The sequence below is a fragment of the Grampus griseus genome, assembly GCF_964374135.1.
Source record: "Grampus griseus genome assembly, chromosome: 4".
In the NCBI taxonomy this organism is placed as follows: domain Eukaryota; kingdom Metazoa; phylum Chordata; class Mammalia; order Artiodactyla; family Delphinidae; genus Grampus; species Grampus griseus.
Genome location: NC_138997.1, coordinates 130019026 through 130044859, shown reverse-complemented (window position 1 = coordinate 130044859; position 25834 = coordinate 130019026). Strand labels below are relative to the sequence as shown.

The following is a 25834-nucleotide window of genomic DNA, read 5'->3' as shown; positions in this document are numbered from 1 at the left end:
CATAACTTCCTTATGAAGTAGGTAGTATTGTTGTTCCCATTTTACAGATGAGGAGACTGAGCAAAGGGACTGCTATATCTGTTTAAATTATTATTAAACTTCAAAAGGCATTTGTTTGATCATATATTGTAGAATTCCATGAAGCGCAGAATCTTGAATTGGGATATTACAACAACATAACCTGGGTTTCTTCATGGGCAGGGAACTGCTATGGCATAGTGCCTCATTAATACTATTACAAATGCTGTGGCTAAATACATTATTGTTGATGAAAACGTCTGAAATGAGCTCTTCAGTCATTCAACAGTAAAGTTATTTTGGATGTACAGAAATGACTGAAGTCACATTGATAATGCTTAACCACCATGAATCTTACCTTTAGCGATCTATCTCTGGCACAGGGCAAAAGCTAATTACAAATGTTCACGTAAACAAAGATTTTGCTATTATTAATTTGTTAGCCAGTCATTTCATCTACCTAACTTGATGACCCTGCATTATAAAATCTAAATCACAAAATTCAAAAGTAAGACACACCATATAATTACGATTTCTGAAAAGTATTCCAAGTTTGAACAAAGCTTAAATGTTAAAGTAAGATGAGATAGGTAATTTCTATTTAGAAAGAAAAACTTCACTGCACTGAACCTCCTACTTAGCAACCAATTGCCCCTTTAACTCTTACCCATAACCCTGAAAATAACAAAAAGCCTAAGAGAAAAAAAAGAGAGAGAAGATAAAGAATATAAGGCGGGCTTCCCTGGTGGCGCAGTGGTTGAGAGTCCGCCTGCCGATGCAGGGGACACGGGTTTGTGCCCTGGTCCAGGAGGATCCCACATGCCGCGGAGCGGCTGGGCCTGTGAGCCATGGCCGCTGGGCCTGCGTGTCCGGAGCCTGTGCTCCACAATGGGAGAGGCCACAGCAGTGAGAGGCCCGCGTACCGCAAAAAAAAAAAAAAAAAAAAAAAAATATATATATATATAAGGCAACTGGCTCTGATTCTTATTTATGACACCTAAGATTACCTTAATATCCTGTGGAAGTGTGAGCCACCGAACTCCAGGGAGATTGTCTAACAGTACTGCACTGGAAGCATCATATTGTTGTGTACTGGGACTGGCACTGGAATGTAGTTTAGCAGGCTGAAGTGCTCTTTGAAAGAACAAGCTGAAAAAATGATCCAAACGAGGAACATTCTCAGCCTGGCAAAAGGCACTGAAAAAACAAGAGCTGTAAAGTTAGAACAACACACAGAAATGGTAGTCATTGCTTGTACGCTCCTAAGGGGACTGGATCTTTCCTAACTACATAGGTTCTCTTCCTTACTTCTCCTCCCTTAATAAGAATTACTGCTATGTTACTGATGGAGTGTGTTAAGAAATTCACCCTGTCAATATTTTTTACCCTAAAGCCTATTCTCAAATACATAGGGCAGATGGTACTACGGGAAAACCAAAGGGCTAACAAAAGTGGTATATCTATAACAGAATGGGCTGAAGTTCCCTTTTTGCAAAAAGTGTAACTCGCTTTTACCTCTATCTCTCAACCATTTATATCTTTAATTTGATCACAACACTAAACTTTATTAATGTATAATCAGTTTTCTGTGGCTCACAGGGAACTAACCAGCTCACAACTTGAAAAAGATAATTTAAGTTTTTGGACATTTTAGTCTTTTCATAATTTTTCACAGTGGCCTTTAATATCTTTCATAATCTGAAAAAAACCTTGTGGTTGAAAAAAATGTTGTACAATATCTTGGATCCATACTGCTTCCTGGTGTTAAGAACTCAGTGGATCTTCACATTTACTATCTTAGTTTGCCTTTCAAATTCCCACCTAGGCAAGAAGAAACTACTTAAATTTGCTGTCAACTTGGAGCTATTTCAAATTTCAAAATGAAATTCAGAGAAATTAAGAGTCCCTCTGCCCCCAACCTACTCCATTGGAATTTGCAGAACAACTCCAATTGCTTTATCTTCATATACAGAATTCATTACAGGAATTTAATCTTTGATTATCTCTCGTTTTATGAAAATAGAAAGCTTCAATTAGGGCAAAACATAGTAAGGTTTGCTCATCTATTATAAATTTAAGGAGGTAGTTTATAACCACCTTAAGAGTTTATATTCTTCATTGGTTAAAATTTTTCTTATTAGTAAAAGGTAAAAGCACTGTATATGGCTGCCCAGTCTTTTGTAGTTCACACATTTGGAAAATGCTAATAAGTAATTGGGTTTGAGAGGGAGGTGTCTATATTTTCCTGGAGGAAAATACTGCAAATTAGACACTTTTCCCAGATGGCATCATCATAAAAAAGTCCTTTAGGCGGCTTTGAGAACAGTGACAATAAAGATCCACTCTAGATAAACAGAGATCTGATACTACTATGGTTTGGAAAAAATGTATAAACTGTCTTTGAATCTTTATATTGATATATGCTTAAAGCTTTGAAAGCAAAGGCATCATTTTAGCCCTCTGAAGTACTGGGACTTACAAACATCGATTTTCCATCCATAATTTTACATGTTCAAATATTAAACGGTTACCCCAAATTTCCTCTTTCAGATCAAGAAAGATACATCACATACTGCAAGGTTATAAAAGCAGGAAGCAGGGCTTCCCTGGTGGTGCAGTGGTTAAGAATCTGCCTGCCAATGCAGGGGACACGGGTTCAAACCCTGGTCTGGGAAGATCCCACATGCTGTGGAGCAACTAAGCCCATGAGTCACAACTACTGAGCCTGCGCTCTAGAGCCCGCAAGCCACAACTACTGAGTCCGCGAGCCACAGCTACTGAAGCCGGTGCGCCTAGAGCCCATGCTCTGCAACAAACAGAAGCCACCACAGTGAGAAGCTTGCGCACCGCAATGAAGAGGAGCCCCCGCTCGCCGCAACTAGAGAAAGCCCACGTGCAGCAACGTAGGCCCAAGGCAGCCAAAAATAAAAATAAAATAAATAATTTATATTAAAAAAATTTATAAAAACAAAGCAAGCAGAAAAATATGCATAATATGAGCCCACATGTGTAAAAAAAGAGAGTATGTATATTCATATTATATAGAAAATATATGGAAGAATATACATGAAACTAAATAGACAATTACCTTCTCTACCATGTCTTTATTTTAATAGCACATTCATTTTTTTTGCTAAAAATTTTTTTAAGGAAAAAGTATCACATTTTAGGATAGTGAATTTGACAATGCTATAATCAGAGGAAAACACAGAAAACTTCTTACTCTTTTCTGTATCTGTTCTGAAGAAATGCTCTTACATTTGCCCCTACAAAAATACATCAAATCAGAATATAATTGTGGTTACATCACTATTTCACAAAAGTAACATATGAGACCAAAAAAGAAAAAGCAATGGATCCAATGAAAAACTGCCTGGAGCTGTAAAATGAAAGCCAGTCATGAAGGATGAGAAAATAATAATAAGAAAAAACCCAAACAACTAACTTGACAACCAAGGAACACTATTAAGTGCCAAAAAGTGATTTCAAATCATATACTTAAAACTTGAGGTTCAATTCCAGGAAGTACTTACCTATCTAAAGAACCATACATAAATTTTAAGGTTTGGGCAACATCTTCAATCATATTCCTTAGCTGAGGAAGAGGAACTCTAAAAAGAAGCAAAAATACATCTGTTCATTTATAACATAATCAATTGATTCATAATATAAAAGAAGCAGATCATCTTTACATTTTATATGTAAAGAATATGAAAAGCATGTGTGTTAACTTTGAGTATAGCTGTGTATAATGGTTGTTTCCTGCATTAGCAATTAAAGCGTTTGATGTCTAGATCTGGGGTTCTAACATGGGTCAAGGAGGCCAGATCTCAACTTAACCTCTAATTCTTGTGACAAAAAGACACCCCTAAATGAAAGAGAAAGGAAAGAAAGTAGGAGAAAGGAAAGAAATGAACTTAACATTTTCTCATTGAAGACTTGTAAGAATTTTACAAAGCAGGTCTTTTATTCCCATTATACCAGTGGGTATAACTGAGGTTTAAGAAGTTAAGCAACTTCTACAGGCACACCCAGGGAATAGAACCTGCTGGTGGGCATTCATTTCCTTAGCTCCAAGGTTACTCTCTCCACTACCTCACACTGTCTTCCTGGTTAGGTCCCCGCTATTGACTGCAGCTGTCACAGGAAGATGACCTCCCCCCGTGAAAACACATGTTCCTGGAGTATCTGCTCCACCGTATCCTGGATGGGGCAACACTTTTCTCATCCTGCTTGTAAAAGGCACAGTGGTGAAGAAAGAAAGGACAGACTGTGGCATTAAGACAGACAAGGGAAAAACAATCCCAGGGCTGCCAGAATTCAATTACAAACGATCTGTACGATGCTGGAGATACAGAGACATATAAATTGACACTGAGGAGGTGCCTGTGCATGACCTCTCAATACTCTGTTTCCCAGTCTAAACAAAGGAGAATAATAATAACTACCTTTCACAGTCATGTGAAACAAGATGCAATAAGGAAAAGAGTTTGGTATGGGGTGGTGGCTATGAGCAGTAAGAGAACTGGGTAAAGAGGTGGCTAGGGTTACTTCTGACCTGAAGCTCAGGATAGGGAAGGAGGAGGACCTTCGAATTCATTCCAACTTAACAAGCCAAGTTCTCTAGGATAGGGATGACAAGTATTTAGGGAAGATCCTGCCTCCCCACTCCCACCCTGGGAAGCAAAGGTTGAGAAATCGGCTAGAGCATTCCCTAAACAGCACAACCTGGATCCAGAGCTCAGCAGTGACAGTCCTTTTTTGGCTTCAGGGTAAAACCTCTCCTGGAAACTGCCTCTGTCTGCCTAACTAATCTGGCTGGTGGCATCAGAAAGTGGGGAAGCAGCCTCTGCTCAGTTCCTTAGCTGGGCCTTCCTCTCTGCTGTCTAACTGCCCACGCTACCTTATCTCACCATTGTATTATCTGTGTCTTGTCTTTTGCGTTTTGGGCTACTATGGAAGTCCAAAGGCAGATGTTTCACCCTGCCACCACACCCTAGGGTATCTTATTCTGGATGTTCTCCGATTCTTGTTCTTTCAAAACAACTCAGTTTTTCACGATCCAACCCATTGGCATAGGGCAGTCTCCGAGCAGGGTTTTTAGACAGAAAAGTGCACATTAGCTCGTAAAAGAGAGCCATAATTTAACATATATAATGGCACCACTGTCCCCTCATGTTAAAAGTTTTGAATCCCACATTTATGATAGATCATATCTCTTTCTGTCCAAAATTAAAGACCACTTTAAAACATAATAATTTTGATATTTTTCACTGCAGCCTCCTTTGGAATTCCTCTTTGTGGTGTTAAAACAAGTCCACAATTGTTTGATACTCTTCCCCTTGAGTGTGGGCTGGATTTAGTAACTCACTTCTACCAAATGTATAAATGGTCAGCCCTGCTCTTACCTCCAACTATTAAAATAAGACATTTTTCAAAATACTTGCAAAAAAGTTAAGAAGGAGACCATGATAATATAAGACATACCATTAGAGAAGTCACTTTAAAGATAAATATTCATTATTTGGTCAAAGGTGCTCAATGTCGAGGCAAAACACCTTTCTGCTGACCCTTAATTCTCTAAAATCACCAACAGTAAAAAACTGTAAACATGCAAAATCCAAACCACGATACTGTCAAAAGTTTGAGCAGAGGACAAGCTCATCTTTCAGCCACCTCTGTACTGGCCATATCTCAGAGGAAAGTGTATTGACAGCCTCCACCCTTACTAATTGGTCTAGCTGGGCCTTCCCGGTACCTTTCTGTACTATTCATACCAAATGAACACAGGTAGTCATTATACTAGCAAACCTTTAAATCGTAAAACTTCTTGAATTTACCTTTGACAAAAATGTCATCATTTTAATGAAACAGACTTTGTTAGCAGTATTTTAGAAATGATTTTAAGGTAAACAAAAATCTCAACAAACCTTTAAATCGTAAACCTTTAAATCGTAAAACCTTTAAATCGTAAAACTTCTTGAATTTACCTTTGACAAAAATGTCATCATTTTAATGAAACAGACTTTGTTAGCAGTATTTTAGAAATGATTTTAAGGTAAACAAAAATCTCAACTTACTCCTCAGCAGGCAGGCCAATTAACAACAGCTTGTCAGATTCTTTCCAATAAGCTACATGAATTTGTTTCCCATTTAAAAGAAGGGATGAGCTAAGAAGAAATAGAGTCAAAATGAAATTAGAACATCTTTAAATGTCATAAAATTATAAACAGTCATTCATAAAAGATTACATATGGTATGATTTAAGAAATGCATGCTTAATCAGCGAATTTCTTGGCATATACCTGCCACACAGAAAACACAAGGAATTGTACAACAAAAACATATTCTGAAATATAAAAACCCACAAAAAACTCTAGGTCAAACAAAAGTAGACCCATTACAGCAAAAATATGTTGAAATTCTTTTCCTAACATTAAATGACTATATGCAATTTTGTTTTTCAAAAGAAAGCTTCCATCCCAGTGTTTTAATTTAACAAATCTTTTCTGATTGTCTATTTATGAACATGATTTACTAAAAGAGATAACAAAGGAACAAAGATGTGGTCCCAGCTCAAAAGTTGATCATTCAGTATGGCACACAGATTCGTAAACAAGTAACCAAAATATAAGTCAGATTTAAACATATTCTCAAGGAAATGTTTGGAGTGATGGCTATATTCATGATGGTGATAGTTTCAGGGTCTATACCATGTCAAAAATGATCAAATTATACATTTTACATATGTGCAATTTACTGTACTTCAATGAAGTTGGAAAACAAATTAAATGTTTTCTAAAAGAGAGATACAACAATAAACTGTGGAAATACAGAGAACATGACTCCTTCTTATAGTGTGAGTAGGTGGTGGGAAGAAGATAAAATAAAAATATAATGTAAAATAACATTTATTGATTTGGGAAAATGTTAAATGATATACTGCCACACAAAAAAAGTTACAATACAGTAGGTAGAATATGATTCCATTTGTATAAAATAGATGGAAAAAATTAAGTGAAAGTTTATCATTTAATTTAGCAATATTTACTGAGCACTTACTACATGCCTGGGCCCTGGAGTTACAGAAATGAACAAGATCAGCCAAGTCCTTTGCCTCGTGGAATCTGTGGTGGTTATCTATGAGTGGTAGCCTTTGGGGTAATTTTAATTTTTTCCATTTGTTTTCATATTTTCCATGTTTTCTTAACTGATCAGATACTTCTTTTTAAAACTACTTTAAAATTAAACATAATTTTTAAAAATTAAAAAAATATATATATATATTGAGTGTTTTCTTTGAAATTAAAATACACCCATCAGTCTTTATCTGTTGAGTCCTAGGATATAGTGTACTTCTATACTACAGTAGATAAGTGTGTGGGATTTTAAATATGAATTGCTAAATAGATTTTTTAAAGGGATATTACTTCTGCCTTAATAAAGTTTTAAAAATGCATATACTTTTAGACAAATATTAGACTCCTTTATAGTCATAATTCATTTCACTATAGTTTCAAAACAGTGTATGCAACAAAAGATATGTGGCTACGGAATCCCTGAAATAATAATTATTTTCATATTCTTTCACAAAAAAGTTTTTCTCTCTATATTTACTGGTTTCCACATGTCTAACGCATATTTTAGCTAACAAGGTCTAAATATGAAGTAAAATATCTATACTTTGGAGAAAAATAAAATAAAATCCACATGGGGAAACTTAAACACATTTTCTTACGAATAAGATTAAAAATGAGTCCTGCACCTTAGAAACATTACGCTAAGTGAAAGAAGCTCGTCACAAATAACGACATATTTCAATTCCATTCTTAGGAAATGTCCAGAATAGCGAAATCTATAGAGACAGAAAGTAGATTAGGGGTTGCTTAGGGCTTGGGGTGGGGTAGGTGCATTGATAGCTAAAAGGTACAGGGTTCCTCTTTGAGATAAAAAAAATGTTCTAAAACTGACTCTGGTGATGGTTTCACATATCTTTGAATATACAAAAACCATTGAATTGTACACTTTAAGTGGGTGAATTGTAAGATATATGAACTATATCTCAATAAAGCAATTTAAAAAAATGTAAAAGGCCTATCACATGCTTTTATAAATATGAATTTATAGACTAAATGGAGCCTCGGTTACAAGTATTCTGAAATGAACTAATCTTTTCTATATACATTATACTAAAAATCCCAGAGTTAAACATCACTTTCATTTAGAAAAACAAGGAAATTCTTCCCGTTATCTTGCAGATCCCATCTATTAAAATCCTAGACAAGGACCTACTATAGAGCACAAGGAACTACACTCAATATTTTGTAATTACCTATTATAGAGGGAAAAGAATCTGAAAAAGAATATATATATGTGTGTGTGTATAACTGAATCACTGTGCTGTATACCTGAAAATGACACGACATTGTAAGCCAACTATATACTTCAAAAAAAAAAAAAAAATCCTAGAGGTGTCATTTTAATCAGAAGATGGGAAAAGAAAATTTAAAGCCTAGAAAATCCAATTTGATATTCTATCAATATTAAGGAGCTTTTAAAGTTTGAGATAAACTTTTTTGGTAAAGTCTAAAATTGTTGAAATATTAAGGAAGAAAAATGGTTTATAATCTATAGATCTGTTTTATGAAATAAAGCAAAAACAAAACTCAAAAAACTTTGAGCCCCCTTTTTCCATAAGTTAACTATAATATTTCAAAGTCAAGACTTGATAAATCAACATGGAATGGGATGTGTGGCTCTATAATCGACTTTCAAAAGGTTATTTAACACCAGTTTGCTTATCCATCACTGAGTGAACTTGCACAGATACTGCCTTCTGAATACTCTTCCTAAAGTGTATGTGTATTGTGTGTTTTCTATCATTGTTCTAAGAACAGAACAAAATATTTTGAACTATATGAAAAATTCAGTATTCAGTCATCCTTACCAACCACAAAGCTATTGTCAAGCAAGTTAATAATCAAGATAAAGTCATAAAAAAGCCCAAACTCATCATAATGCTGTGCTTAAGAGAGACTGCCTTCATGAAGAAAGTCTAAAGTAGAGTCATTAATCCAAGTTTGTTAAAGTCCAAAACATCCAGATCTACAGCTGTTCTCAGAACTTACATTTTAAATAGATGATTAGTAGAAATAACCTAGGTGAGAAACAAAATATCTGCAGACATCATACCTGCCATATAAATATTTACATTATAGATACAAATATATTTGTATAATAGATACCTGTATTAGTATTTTGTTTGTCAGAATTAAGGTAAAGAACTTGGGAGAAAGAGAATTAAAGCTAAATAAAAATCAATTATTACCTAGTAACTTGTGTCCCAGTTACATTTTCCAACATGTCACAGAGTGTGAGAAATATCCCTCTCACACTTTTAAGTTTCTGAGATGCATCAGATACTGGATAATGATATAGGATTTCCTGCTGTTAAATAAAAAGAAATAGAAATGTCAATTCCCCCCAAATTTTCCAACCGTTATATTTTTCATGGCAAGTTCAGACTTCAAATTAAGGAAAAAATAAAAAGATTCCTTTCAGCTTCAGTGGGAGGTTTATTCAAACATAAGGAGAGGAGTATGCTTGGAATTTTTTTTTTTTTAATATGCCTGGAATTTTAACACATTACCTAGTATTTAAAATACCACATTTGAAAATAAGTTAGAGACTGTCAAAATTAGTCATGATACATATGCTGAGTAGGATAGTGATTAGTTGGAATAATTACAACTAATTGCAAACAATGTTTCAAACATTAATCTCCCTTTACAATAAATTAAAATATTTATATTTCGTTATATAGATATTCTTATCTCCTGTGGTTGCATATGCACACAGACACCAAATGTAAATTTTAGGAGTCTTTAAGATAAGCTTCATCTTTGGTGACACCGTTAAATCTTTATTTAAACACAAGACAAGACTGCAATTAAACTTACAGAGTGAGAATACAAAATTAAATTAAAGTCATGCAGATAGGAAGAAAGAAGTATTATGATATTATAAAATCTTCTGTTTAAATTTGAAATCGTTTGCCCACCACAAATTAATCTGTATTCAAACTTTAAAAGAGAGACATTTTAAATTACGGAAAATACTAAATCCATAAGATTTTTCACAAAATGCTTAATAGTTTTCTATTTTCAAGAAGAGCATATTCCCAGGAAACACACAGTTTTTAAAAAATTTCATTTTTATAAATTGCAAAATCAAGATGTGCATTGCTAGTACTCTTACATGACGGACTGAATCATTCTCTGCCTCACTTTTTTGCTATTACTTAAAGCAACATGCTATTTTTCTCACAAGACAAATTAAAAGCAGGCAAAATTAAAATTTCTAGATAGAAACCATAGAGAATTCAGAGTAATTTCCAGTTATGCTACTTAATAACAATATTCATAAATATTAACATAGCCATTATTGAAAGCCCAAACTCTTAAAATACTGTATCTTTTCTTTGGTTCTCTCTCTAAAGAGCATTCTACACTTTGCTTTGGTGTCTCTTTATATGAAATAATTATGTGACTTGGAGTCCATGCCTTCGCAACTTTTACATTAGGATAAAATATAAATAATAACAAACTGGACATATCTGTTTTTTATACTTATTAAGCACATTCAGTATATGAAAATTGCTATGGAATTATGTGGCCAAATACAGTCTGCCTAACAACTCAAAATTTCTGTAATAATGTAAAAATATTATAAAACATTTTAACTCTAGAAATTAACTCAAACACCAGTGAAGATCTTCTGTTACGTCTACTTGATAAATTTAAACCTTAACTGGTAAATAAACTTACTGTATTTAGCCAAATACCAAACACCACTTTAAACAAATAACTATATAGTCTTTGATTCATTTTTTTTAAAATGTCCAAATCTTGTAACTTGAAGAAAACAAGCTGTTATTAAATATGTAACTCACATGAAAACAAAATGACCCTATGACATTTAATTGTAAAATAAGTAATACCAGAATACAAAGGTCATTTGAGAAAGTCTCTATTCCAACCTCTGCTGTGACCAGACCAGAAAGCCTCACAATTCAAGACCTGGCAAGCTCTACAGTTCCTAACCAATGTAATTAGCTGTATTTTAAAGCACTCGTTAGTAGCATGCATTTGCAGCAGTTTCCACTCTGTTCAGTAAGAATAAAAAGCCTCTCCTAATTACAGTGTTGATACAGGGCTGTCACAGACAGAAACCTGTTCATTAAAGAAATATCTACACATTTTCCCATGGAAAGAAAGGCAAGGATGACAAAAGGCCTCAGCACTATCCTACTCCAAGATGACCTTGAAAGATTCAGGATGCTACCATCCCAGAAATATGTTGTGTGTTCTATTTAATACATGGTTAAATTTCTTATTGTTCTAAAGATACAAAGGACTAGTAAAACGTGCAAGAAATTAGAATTATCAACTCTAGGTCTCCATGTATTTTTCAGAACACAGAAAATTATAAAAATATGTAGAAGTAAATCCCTTCCTTTCCAGTTCAATTATTGGCTAAATTTTGACATATGAAGAAACAACACAAGGAAATACACCCTTTGGATAAAATGGGTTTGGCATTGGGAGTATAGGCTGCAAGGATTTCAAAAGGAAAGAAATGTAAACTAGGTAGAAACTTTTTAGATCTCGCTTCTGCTCAAAGCATTATGGTAAACTAGATGCTCTGAGACCCTTGTGCTGTAAAGCAACTGGATTCATGGCCAAAACACACTTGTTAAACTGCTGGATATATAACAAGTAGAGAGGTTTCCAATGATATCTTCTCCATACCTTCCAATGACATCTTCTCCATACCTTTCCAACCCCCTTCCCCAGCACAGCAAAGCAAGCTGGGGCCTCAGCTGGGAGTGGTGAGTAGTGGGCAGAAGGACAGAGGCAGGTTGTCTTGAGGGCTGATACCTACAGTGTCTTCAGTCAGGACACTGAGCATTGGGCCAGTGGCTAGGTAGGTGAGCTGGGCCTAGGACCACTGCATTAAACCTAGACCCTTTAGTGAGGCTTAAGTGCTCCATGTCAGTGATAGAAGCAGAAGAAGCAAATTCTCTTTGAAGGAAGGCATTTCCCATTTAGAACCACAGGACTCCCAAAGATAAAATCAAGCAGTAAGTTTAGTCAATGATACCCAAGGAAATAACAAGGTAAGCCACAACAAGTCAGAGTCCCCATTAGGACTTAGAGATATTGGAATGGGAAGATATAGAATGAAGAAGAGCTACATATGAGATGCTTAGAGAAATAATATATAGAATCACTAAGACAAGGAAACAACAAAAGACTACTAGGAATATCATGGCAGATTTGCATGTAGATTAGTTAAAAACTTTTCAGGAACTTCTAAAAATAAAAATAGGAATGTTTAAGCAAACAAACAAAAAAAACACTATGGAGAGGTTAAAAAATAGTTTGAACATACCAGAAGCAAGAAACTGAGCAAAGAAAATAAAAGACAGATTCCTTAAAAGAAATGACCAACTGTAGACTTATTAACAGCAATCATAAGTCAGAAGACAAAGAAATACTATCTTCGAACAGATTAGAGAAAATAACTTTCTACCTAGTTGGCATAAGTAATGCTGTGTGTTGACTTCATCTTCTTCCTGGCCACACTGGAAGACTATATTTCTCACCTTCTTGCACTGGGAGAGACTATATAACTAGTCCTAGGCATTGGAACATGAGCAGAAGTGATGTTCCTACTTTTAAGCTAGGCCTCTGAAATGTCCCATGTGATATTGCATGCTTTCTCTCTTCTCTTATTGGCCAACTAGATGGAAAAGATCCAAGAGAGGACTCTAAAGTGCTTGGGAATAATGGAACCACTGGATGAAGGGCTCAAATCATTGAGCCATTTGACCAGGAACATGTACATTGAAATGAGAAATAAATTTTTACTATGTTAAGCCACTGAGACATTAGGATTGTTTGTTATAGCGACTGGCCTATTCTCACAATGTTTAATTATAAAGCTACCTTTCAAGAAGGGGTGAAAAAGACATCATCAAATAAATAACAACAAAAAGAAATTATCACCAACAGATTTTCATTAAAAAGAGATGCCTAAAGTATATGTTTTAGGAAGAAGAAAAATGATCAAATAAGGTCAGCCTGAGATTTAAGAATAGTGAATAAAGGAAATGGCAAGCATATATGTAAATTTAAAGATGACTCATCTGTACAAAATACGATGTACAAAATATGCATTTTATCATATATAGTTTATATATTTTATAATGTATAAAATATGATAATAATAAGTAGTAGTACTAATAGTATAATTATGCCCAACTTGTGGAATTTAAAAAAATGATAGCACTGAAAGATTGATGACAATAGCATGTAGGTGAAGAGGGGGAAATTGGAGTTAAGGTGTACTAAGGGTCTTGAATTATTTTGAAAAGGGGTTAAGATATTATTTAACTTTAGAATCTGTTAAAAGAAATATAAAATTTTTAGAGTAATCACAAGAAAATAGAAATAAGAATATACAGCAAGAATAATAATGATACAAGCAACCAAGTTTAGTTTAAAAAATATCATGGAAAAAGCAATTCAAATAGAAATTTTTAAAGAAGGTAGAAGAAACAAATTCAAATATTTCAGTAATCTCTATAAATGGACCCATTGAGCTTGTCAATTTGAAGACTGCTGTGTGTAAGAGACATACCAAAAACATAAGACACAGAATGACTGACAATCATTTGGAAGACTATAAAAAGGTCCTTACTTTTTTCCTTTGCACTTTTGAGAAGACACTCACCTCTTCCTTTGATGTTTCCGAGTCGAGCTGTAGTGTGAGATACATAACGATGTGAGGAGTGTTTAGAATATTCTGCTGGGTATCTTTGTCCTCGTCCCCCCATGGAAGTTTGATTAAATCACTTGTGTTTGACTGTGCCTTTTTCTGTCTTGGTTGAGTTGTTTGCTTTTTCACAGCATATGCATTTTCGAATGTCAGTTTCACCTTTAAAAAATTAAAACGTGTTGATTTTTCAACAAGGGAAAATCAGCTGTGGTTTTCACAAAGGATCTGTACATGCACATTCACTCAGGTACGCACATTATGCATAAAAATCATTCTAGAGTATGGACTCCTTGATGGCAGGGACTGTGTATTCTATTTATATTTGTATCTCCAGGTCCTAGGACAGTATCTGGCACGTATTATTACAAATATTTATTAAGAATATATAATTCTCTGTATATAAGTTCATTAGTTTAAACTTAATCATTTTATTCCAAGTACTGACAACAAATACAAGAAATGCCATGGAAAAACAAAAATTAGTATGATCTGATAGCGTAATAGAGAGTAACATTACATTAAGAATGGTAATAGCACTGATTCATCTGGGGAAGGTAAAAGGAAGAGATTCAGGATTAAAAGCAACCTCTTATAACCAGAATTAGCTCTCCTTTCAAGTGAGGTGATATTCAAATATTCTTCTCTTAGACACTCTTTGTGGTCCTTTAAAATAAAGGCTAAGGACAGTAAAAACCATCAACATGCCAGATCTTGAACCATGACCCTAAGAAGACTATCTATCAGTTTTGTCAAGATAGTTTTAATTTCATGGCCTGATGTCAAACAAGATTGGTAAGAGTCCAGAATGTGGCCATTTTCCAGTTGTTGAAAGGTAGCTTCCACTTCTCAATTAACTTTCCTTGAAAAAGGAGATATGTGTCTAGATGCCAGCTGGCCAAAGATAACTTGCTTACTTCAAAGAAGCACCAGTGTGTATCTTGACTAAAAGAACTTTTCACTAAATATAGTTAATTTTGTGTAGCAAGGACATCATCACAAGCTATATAGGCACAAAATGTTCCTAATGTTTAAAGTCTTATCAGAATACAGATAAGTTAAGACAGGACATTCTAACTGTAACAACCTATAAAATTTTAAATTTAGACATTAAAGTGCAACAACTCCTTTAATTAGATTAAATTTTAAAAGTCAAAAAATAAATTCATGCTTGATCAAGAATAAAGAAGTCTGGTCAATATAGGATATTAAATCATCACACTGTACAACCTAAACATATATGATTTTTATTTGTCAATCATACCTCAAAAAACTGTGGGAAAAAGGAAATGTCAATATTTAAAAGAAGATAAAATTGTTTGTATGCAGTAAGTTGCATTTTGAGAGGAAACATTTAAAAATTATTATCAAGACAATAATAAACAATACCTATTTTTAATAATTTATTAAAAGAGGTACTATTTTCAAGGCCAACTTTAACTATATGATCAATATGAATATATTACTACTATCACTCCTTTAAAAAATGAGCCTTACATATTTATACATTTTTATCAAAAATGTTAAGCATATTATTTTAAAAAATTCATTCATAATCCCATCAGCCCATCTAACTATTGTTAGTATTATACTGTAAAATAAATCTATCCTGATGAATAAAAGCTTTCAAATGAAGAAATATCTAGATTACTTTTTTTGATTGGCAAAGAGTGACTATTTATGGTTGTATTCAGTTTTGCTTATATGTAGCTGTCTGGCACTTCAGAGGCACTAAGTTATCTTTGTCTACCTAAAGTGAATTTAGTTAAATAAACATATTTTCTAAAATAAGTTTCTTGGACTTCCCTGGTGGTCCAGCGGTTAGGAATTCATGCTCCCAATGCAGGAGGCCCAGGTTCAATCCCTGGTCAGGGAACTAGATCCCACATGCAGCAACTAAGAGCCTGCATGCTGAAACTAGAAGATCCCGCATATCAACTAAAGATTCGGCATATCAAGTAAAGATTCCACATGCCGCAACTAAAGATCCTGTGTGCTGCAACTAAGACCTGGCGTGGCCAGATAAATAAATAATTTTAAAAAGTAAGTTTCAGATTTTATTTTATTAACAAGTAGAAAAGAGACATGAGGTCTAAATTCATCAATATATATATATTTAGAGTTAAGATGAACCAGGTCATGACTAGAGAGTAGGAAGGGAGAAGTTCCTCATGAAATTTTTCTGAGGCCAAACGATCATGTTTCTTTACAAAACATTTAATATTCTAAATGGAAAAGATCAACCTTTACTAATTTTTAATGTTTTCTGTAAACTTGATGTTGAAAAAATGGGCCCTTGGTATTATTAGAACACTGTATCTAAAAAGGCTAATAGAACACTAGTATATTTTGGGGGAAAATATTAAGTAAGCTAAACAAAAACATAAAAAGTTAGAGATCCTATATGAGAACAATCAAGAGTTATCTGAGGAAAATTAATATAAGGATAAGGTGAGGAGAGATGAAGAGACACTGTTTCCAACATAATCTTAGAAATATGTGAAAAAGAATATCTGGTGTGAGGTTTTGACCCAAACAAGCAACATGGAAGCATTATATGGCCTGAAAGACTATGTTCTGAGGATGGCATCTGTTCTAGTGGGTAATGCTCAATATATGTATACATAAGTAAAAATATAAGCATAAGCATAAATATATTAAATCCTTGAACAAGGATCCAATGAAGTAAAAATGGCTTGGAGCTCAGGGGGTTCTTTCATTTGAGAAGGAGGATTTAGGAGTGTCCAAAAGAAAATATATGGGAGTCTTTGACGGGAGACATTCCTTGGGAATGTGAGAAATCTTTCAAATTGGGGGAAATCCCGAGTGCAGACTTTGTACCAATATAGAGGGGAGCTTTGAAGATTGTCCCCAGCACTGGGCTTTGGGGAGGAACTAGGTATATGAATGGAGTGGAGGGTGAGAAATCTGACTGTAGGAAGCAGGAGATGAGCGACATCCTAGGGGAGCAGGTGTCACAGAGGCGGGCTGCGTCGGCTGGAACGTCTGTGAGAGCTGTGCGCCCCAGTGGTCCTTAGAGAAAGAAATATGTGTCCGAAGAGACAGAAGGGAGGGCATCTTCTCCGGTTGAGATTCTTGTGGGTGGAGAGGTCAAAAGATAGGGTATGACTCACCAAGAATGACAAAAGGAAATGAGTTGGTAGACTTAAAATAAAAATTTACCAATTTTACTTTAGGCAGCAACGGCAACCTAAAATTTAAGAGTGGTTTGCTATGCTTGGTGAAGAACGACACACTTGAAAACTAACTTTAATGCTACACTTGGCAAACATCAGAACTTCTTTTCTGTGGGGCAAGAACCTTTTCCCCTCAGCATGACAAAAACTCAAACAAATACACAAACTACAGAACCATCCATTAACATTCTTTAAGGAACTATCTTACCCACCATTCTTCTGATTTAAGTAAAGTTGGCTCCATAATGCAAAGATAACTACACTTTAACAAGACATTCTGAAATGCTTACATGTTAAGTAGCTATAAATGTCAGGAAATCTGGTTGTCTTGATAAAATGATAAATGGGTAAGACAGACAACCAAATTAAGAGTTAAGTGCCATTTTTAAAAAGGGGTTGATATATGTAAATATTAAGGATACTATGCGTTTTACAGGAAAAAACTTTTATTAAGAAGCATCTAAGATAGTTTATAGCTTCTTATAAAAAAAGGTTTTTATAAGAGTTCATATGAAGGTTCTTATAAAGAGGGTTTTTCTGTTGGGTTTATATGAGGCTTCTTATAAAAAGTGTTTTCTGTTGTTCCTCCATGGACATTAACTGGTGACAAGTTTCATCATCTCCTGTCTCCCTCAAAAGGTTTTCTTATTTGTACAATTTTCCCATCCTTTCTTTCCTCGGTTCCCCGCCCCCGCCCCGGCCCCTCAGTTCAGGAGCTGATATGTCTTACCTCAGGTCCAAGGATATGCTCTCTATAACTCACCACTTCCAAAATCTTGTTGCTTTAATTATATCCTCTCTCTACTCCCGCCTCCAACCCACCCCACATGACAAGCAATGTCTCTTCAGCCTCTGCCAAACCAACCAACCGACCCTTTTTCCCCATTAGCTACCATGCCATCCTCTTCACACATGGGACCTGGGGAGGCTGTCAGAATCTGAAGCAGCTCCAGAGCCAGACCACACTCTCACTTCTGCCCCATGGTCTGCACTCTCTCTCACAACTTCTTCGTTGCTCTCCATGTGTCTGATCTTTTCTCCTTTCTGGCAGATGCTCTGAATATTCCTTAGTGAAAACTCTGAAGGAATTGAGTCTACGTGGCTCAGCAAATTCTCTCTCTTCCATCCTCCTCTTCCGGGTGATCTCACAAGATTACTCAAGACAAAACTTGGAAGGCATCTTGGACTCCACTCTCTCCTGCAGGAAGTACTGTCCTCTTTACTTCCCACATACTTTAAATCTAATCTACTCCTTTTCCTCCATATCCACAGCAAAGGCCTTTGCTCAGGCCTTCACCCCTTCTCTTCTGAACTACTGGAAAGCTGACCACCTGGTTTCCCAACCTCCAGTCCCACCCAGAGGGATACATTCCTAAATGCAAATCTGATCACATCAGTCTTCTTTAAAACACTGACATAGCTGGTTACTTCTGGGTTCTGAGAATAAAAAAAACACTTACAAATACTTTTTTTTTTAATTTGCCTATTTCCTAATCTTTCCACAATATATATGAGCACCACTTTTTGTGGAACAAAGAAATAATAAAAGTTAAAATATCCTACTCAAGTGTCATCTCCTTTAAGAAGCCTTTTCTCCTCTCTCTTAGGCCTAAGAAGTACTTGAAAGATGAGAGTCTAAGATGAATGTTCTGCAGGCTGATCTCCCAGAAAAGGAGTTGGTTTCCTCCAAAGTTCCAGGAAACACGGTGATGGTCCAGGGCTTAATGCAATCAATCCCGGTCAACTGCAATGTTTGGACCCAAGTTTCCTGATTAAGCCAGGGGAGGGGATGGCATAACTGCGTCATTATGTGCTTGTTGAATAAATGAGTGAACAGAGCTGTGACAACAGGCCAAGGTCACAAAAGTCAGTAATTAGAAAAGTACTTGCACCTTTGTTCTTGTCATTTTGAATTTTTAAAACATTTTTTTTAAACCCACAACTTTTTATTCAAAAAACGTTAAACCTACGGAAAGTTGCAAGAAGTGTACGATTATGCATATATTTCTCACGCAGTTTCAGCAATTTTTAACATTTTGCCACATTTTCTTCCTCCCACTCTTCTCGCTTGTGTGACTCCCCTCTCCTTCCATCCTCACCCTCTCTCTCTATTTAAAAAAAATTTTTGCCTGAACTACCTGAGAATTATTTGCAGCTCTTTTAATGCTTCATTGCTAAGTACTTTAGTCCATGTCTCCTAAGGATACAAAACCAAATACAATTATGATACTTAAGAATTTTAATATTAAACACAATACTATTCTCTAGTAAAGGCTGTATTCAAATTTCCCCAAATATCCCAATACAGCTGTTCCTAAGTGCACTACAGGATCAATAAAGGATTAGTCACTGCATTTGGTTGTATGTTAGTTCAGTCTGTCTTAGTCTAAAACAGTTGTCCAGCCTTTTTTTCTTTCATGACATTAACATTTTTGAAGAATCTAAGATAATTGTTTTGCAGACTCTTAAAACTTGGCTTCAAAAGAAATGATTTGGGCTTTTTGTGCCTCATGTAGTATATAGGCTTTGCCTCTGGATTTCATCCTGGTGTTCTGAAACTATTTATAACAGAACTTATTTAAAATTCAAACACAGAACTGTAGAGTTGGAATGGGGCTCAGAGATTTATTCTCTCAAATCCCCTCTGATTATAAATGAGGAAACTGAAACCCAGAAGAGTTTGGAAACTTGCTCAGAGCGAGGTTTAAAATAGAGATCTGCCCTCCTTCTCCTCAGTGACCTTTCTACCACATTATACTCTCCTCCAGGGCATCTTCTGTTGGATGACAAGAAGGCTTTCAGGCTATTTTTATACTGTAAGTTTAAAATGTTACTGTTGGCTATTTCCAAATTTAAATGTTAAGTCTGCTAAGGTATTCTTTATAAACCAGCATTCCTCTCCCCTTATTGCTTGCATAAGGGTTTCAAATGCCATAGATACAAACCAGGTAGAACAGCTTTTTCTGAGACAAGTCCACTGCAGTTAGTTCTGGCCCAACAAGAACAAGGGGATGCAGACACAAAGATCCACCCAGGTTGTGTATGAAATGGGAGTATCACGCTCTGGAGTCAGTTTCAGTTCTAGCTCTGAGCTATTAATTCTGCACCCTTGGACAAATCATTAACTCTCTCTCAGATTTTTTTTCTCATGTATAAAACAGGAATACAAATGATCAGATTCTTACAGTTTGTTATGGGGAACAAATGAAATTATCAAAGGGAATGCTATTAGCAAAGCACTGACACACTTGATGGCACATACAAACACTAGTTCCCTTCCCAATTCTCAGGTTGTATATAGTCAAAATCCCCTTGAAATTGCAGTAGGAAGGCAAGGCCATGCTGGAGTACAACATACTCTCTCAATAGGCTAATTCCAACTCACAACAGTTTTTCTTCCGTCTTTAAAACAAATGGCTGTTTCCTCATTTCTGCACAAGATGTAAGAATTGGCACTTAAGAGCCATGTTGTTAAAAAATATATATAAAATAAACATAAATATATATACAAATACATATATTTGTGTGTGTGTGTGTGTGTGTGTGTGTATGTTTAAGCACAGAACCACATTTAATGCAGTTGTAAGGCAAACCAGGCAGACAGCAGATACACTGCTATTTCACGCTTAATGAGGACATGGAAATGGTGGATGAAATTGGTCCAAAAATATTTAAATCATTATTTCTTTTTCTTCTTTTTCTGCCAAGGGTGCATAGCTGAATTTACAAATGTTAATTAAATATAAGTATAATGTGACTCCACTGGAAACATAATTCTTTTTTTGAAGACAGAACAGATGTGGTTGAACTTTGGTAGTACTGACAGGACACCTGCCACTGACATAGGCAAGAAAGGAGGAGCCCTCACTTGGGGCTGATACGCAGCCAGTTTACTTGGGTGACACTGTTTCAGTCATTAAAATACTGTAATTCTTCATTACTGACTGGCAAGCAGCTGCTGTCTGGACCCCTTAAGGTGCCCTAGTACCTTGGCCCATCCCTGTTCCTCCCCTCATCTAGCAACTAAAGGGGATATCAGCACACCCTACTAAAGCACTATGTTCCCCTGATTGCTATTATTTCACACAGCACCCCACCTCCATCCCCATCTCTCTATCCACTCCTAGACATTGCTAGTCACTGGCTACCACAGTTATTCTAGCACTTTCATTTTGCATTTCTGAAGATAGCTAAATTTACAGAGCATCTGTGTGTGTGTGTGTGTGTGTGTGTGTGTGTGTGTGTGTTAAGAGAAGGAAGTAAACATAACAGGAGTCTTTTTTCTTAGAAAACAAGAAATTTCATAATGGGTCCTATTATTTCAGAATCTCAAATCAGATGCAGATATGATTCTGATTTATCAGGCATTCTGTTCTTCATCCTGATCAATCTGAAACTTGCTTCATCCTCTCACTGCCTGATGGAGTCTCTAACCTGTCTAAAACATATCACCGTCCCTACCCCTCGAAAGAGAGAAAGCCAATTCCTGATGATAACAAGAGCAGAACATTCTTAAACAGGAGGTATAGCATTTTAAAAATACATCTAATCGAGGATGGATCTAGAGACTGTCATACAGAGTGAAGTAAGTCAGAAAGAGAAAAACAAATATCGTATACTAACGCATGTATGTGAAACCTAGAAAAATGGTACAGATGAACCGGTTTGCAGGGCAGAAGTTGAGACACAGATGTAGAGAACAAACGTATGGAAACTGAGGGGGGAAAGCGGCAGGGGGTGGTGGTGGTGGTGTGATGAATTGGGAGATTGGGATTGACATGTATACACTGATGTGTATAAAACTGATGACTAATAAGAACCTGCTGTGTAAAAAAATAAATAAAATTAAATTAAAAAAAACAAAACTAAAAAAGAAAAAATACATCTAATGACATAAAAATGTCATCTGTAATACAAAATGTCAATGCTTAGAGAATCAAAATAACTTATTATGAAAGAGATTTATTTTTACCTACAAGGAATGAAAAATAATTCATTAAGCTAAAAGCTCAGGAGTAAGGCTAAACTAGATAACATAAAAGAAAAAAAATCAAGAAAATAGTATAGCTTTTAAAATAAACAAAACCACAATAAAAAACTTTATAGCAATTATGATTTTACTAAGTGAGAACATAGAAAATTCCATGACTATTTTAAATGGCTTTTCTAGGAATTGGATTTTCATCAGCAGGTATGGTACTTATAATGGCAAGTTGGTCATTATGTATGTTATTATTGTTCTTGTAGATATTTCTCTCTTTTTGGAACAATCTCTAAGAGCTAAAATTTTAGAAATATCCTAGCATGTTAAGTATAACTCGCCCATTATACATGACTATTTTCAGAATTTCATAAAAAGATAGCACAAAAACTTATTTCATGTAATTCATCATAAAACACAGAAAAAGAATGTCCACACCTGCATAGGTCCAGGAATGCAAGATAGAACTCTCTCTATGTTCTCAGAGGTCACATCTACATCGTTCACGGCAACAAGGACATCACCTGAAAACAGAATCACAATAAAAGACAGTTGTGTGAGTATCCAAAATGGAAAAAGATCTAGAATTGGAACATTATAAAGCAACTATTCTGATCTTCAAAGTACAATGGAAAATGTGGTACAGACATTCAGGGACTTGTTCAAGGTTATAAAGCTCATTAGTGGCAGAACTAATCTCCCACCCCACTCTTTCTTAAACTGTAACACAGCCCAACATTGCACCATAACTTAATACAACCTATGAATATTCAAAGAGATGAATATTCTCATTTTTGATACAATTGGGAGAATTACATAAACCCAAGGGACAAATGGAAAATTTGTAGCCAAATATTGCAATTAACAAAATTGAATCTAACCACTTAGACTCACAGTAAAAAAAATGCAGCTGACATTTTAATTAAATCCATGTGGTATATCATAACTCAATATGCTGTGCATTCACTGTTATTACTGATATGTGCCTACACACGTCTTTGTTTCAAAAGCCCCCAACCGCAATAAAACCTATAGCATGTTTCGGTAAAAAATCTCCTTTTCCATGGCTTTTCTTTAAATGTGTATATTATCAAATCAGGTGGCTTTAATAAAGATCAGTGTTAAAATGGAAATTTACTTTCACAACATAAAGGTAATATCTAAACACCAGTCAGTATATTAATAGAAATACACATACCAAGGTTATTTTTTTCTCCTCATTCCCATCATTAGGAAATTGATTAAATAATTCATACTCATCCATTCATTAGTCTATCCAACAAATACTTATTGAGCATCTGCTGTATGCCAGGCACTGTTCTAGGCACTGCAGATAGAGAATTGAACAAAACAGACAAAAAACTCTACTCACATGGAGCTTAATACTCTTTGGGGAAGACAGATAATAAATATATATTGATATATATAGACAAAATAGTGTTGGTAGACAATTCTCCATTGGTCTCTCATATTTTCGTATATCTTAAAAGCCAAGACACTGAAAGTCTGTGTTCTGGATTATCTTTTCAAGGTTGTCTGTATAGCGAACAGCTTTGGATGAGATAGTGTCTCCCTCCAGAGCAAACATACAGTATAATAACAGCAAAAAAAAAAAAAAAAAAAGTACTGTATAAGATATATTAACAATATCTTATTGTTAATAATTGTTCTTTATAAAAGATTTATGTTCCCTAAGCTCTAAGTTCCTGTCCTTTAATGCAACCCACTATGTGTGTACGGGTCACCTGGCCCTTTTCATGATGCCCTGTGGGAATGAGGGTTGGGGAACAGGTGAAACTGCCATTACTTTAGCTACTGCTATTCCTCACCACCCCCCCATCCCTTCATTCCTTGCTCTCCCTGATGTGTATCATATGGGAAAGGGGCTAAGTGCAGAGTGAGCATGAGTTTCTTAGGCCAGCCCTCTGAAAGCTTGCAATGACCTACACTAGGTTCAAATGCTCAAGAGATGCTATTCAGTTGAGAGTTCCTCAGGTTTGGGCACCAAGCCTTATATGATGGTCTGCTGTTGCAGCACTTTGAGCAACCTGGTAACTTTTCTTAAAAGAATTTTGAAATGTATAGAAATATCGAATCACTGTGTTGTGTAACAGGAACTAACATAGGGTGGTAGGTCAATTATACTTCCAAAATAAACAAACAAACTCACAGAAAAGAAATTGGATTTGTGGTTACCAGAGGCAGGGGAGGAGAGAAGAGGGGAATTGGATGAAGGTGGTCAAAAGGTACAAACTTCCAGGTATAAGATAAGTAAGTACTAGGAATGTAATGTACAACATGATCAATATAATTAACACTGTTGTCTGTTATATAACAAAGGTGTTAAGAGAGTAAATCTTGAGTTCTCATCACAAGGAAAAAATTTTTTTTTCTATTTCTCTAATTTTGTATCTATATGAGATGATGGAGGTTCACTAAACTTACTGTGGTCACCATTGCATGATGTATGTAAGTCAAATCATTATGCTGTATGCCTTAAATTTAGTGCTGTATGTCAATTATATCTCAATCAAACTGGAAGAAAAGAGTAAGAACCTGCAAACTAAAATAAGCTTCCAACTTCAATTCAACTTGGAAAAATGAAAAAGCAACATACTCCCCTAATTATTTTTAAATAAGATATTAAACAAGTGTACTATATCAAATTATTTATAGCTATCGTGAGTTTAAAAAGGAAGGAAGCGGACTTCCCTGGTGGCACAGTGGTTAAGACTCCGCGCTCCCAATGCAGGGGGCCGGGGTTCAATCCCTGGTCAGGAAACTAGATCCCACATGCATGCTGCAACTAAGAGCTCATATGCTACAACTAAGGAGCCCACCTGCTGCAACTAAGACCTGGTGCAACCAAATAAATAGATAAATAAATAAACATTTTTTAAAAAAAGGGAGGGAGGGAAAGAGAGAGAGAGAGAGATTGGGAGGGAGGGAGGTGAACACAATATAGAAGTACTGATGTATTGATAAAACAAAATCCCTTCTGGACCGTACCAACCATGAGTTCTACTGTCTATAGATTATTCTATCCTCAGGACACCTAAATGGTGAAAAGATTTAAACCTTGCTCCTTTAAACTAAAACTCCATTGGATAATGTCCCAAATGACTCTTTGTTTTTTTTCCCCTCCAAACCCTAATGAATACAGTTCTGTAGTTGAGTGTTGTAGGAAGTATCATCTAAAAGCATCATGTCCAACAAACCTCTAAAAATAGGAGACATGTATCATCACAAAAGATATGAAAATAAATTTTAGAACAAGTGTAGTATATACACAATATTTCTAAATGTTTAGTAGAAAATTGTCTCTTTCTATAAAAGAAATGGTACATCCACTTCTCATTTTCCAGATACTTGCTTTCCTCACATTTTTCTGAGCCCCTCTGTGAGGTGACTCAGAGATGGCAGGCTTCCTGGACATCACATCACTGCAGTGGGCAGCCTGCACTCCAGGAAAGTTCTTTCTCAACAAGTGCATGGGAGTCATTAGTATGCAGGGTCCCATTTCAAAGGCTGAAAGGAAATGAACTGCATGAATTGATTTGAATTGTTAAATAAGAAATAGTCTGAGAATTATTGATGGGTAGAAGTAAGAGGGAAAATTTATCAAGTTTATCAAGAGATTTCATTCAAGAATCAAATAAAACATAAAGGGGGAGATCAGTTTATCAAAATGCTTAAGTAAATCCCTTTGGGTGACTGGGCTTTTTCTTTGTTTTGTTTAATTACATTTTCTAAATGGTCTACCATAAGCATATATTATTACTACTGCAAAGAGAAAAAA

General features: G+C 35.4%; 1 protein-coding gene across 3 annotated transcripts in view; it reads right to left on the bottom strand.

The window, feature by feature from the left end:
* Positions 1 to 25834, bottom strand: part of INTU (inturned planar cell polarity protein) — a gene marked incomplete at its 5' end in the record, with an annotated part of 79002 nt that overhangs the window by 22859 nt on the left and 30309 nt on the right. For 2 of the 3 annotated variants that reach the window (XM_082653564.1, XM_082653562.1), the window contains 6 exons: positions 1026 to 1215; positions 3552 to 3629; positions 6099 to 6188; positions 9347 to 9465; positions 13816 to 14019; positions 22474 to 22559. In XM_082653564.1, coding sequence (XP_082509690.1) covers positions 1026 to 1215; positions 3552 to 3629; positions 6099 to 6188; positions 9347 to 9465; positions 13816 to 14019; positions 22474 to 22559 — 767 coding nt within the window. The remainder of the gene's footprint in view (positions 1 to 1025; positions 1216 to 3551; positions 3630 to 6098; positions 6189 to 9346; positions 9466 to 13815; positions 14020 to 22473; positions 22560 to 25834) is intronic. The other variant, XM_082653563.1, reaches the window with a different exon arrangement.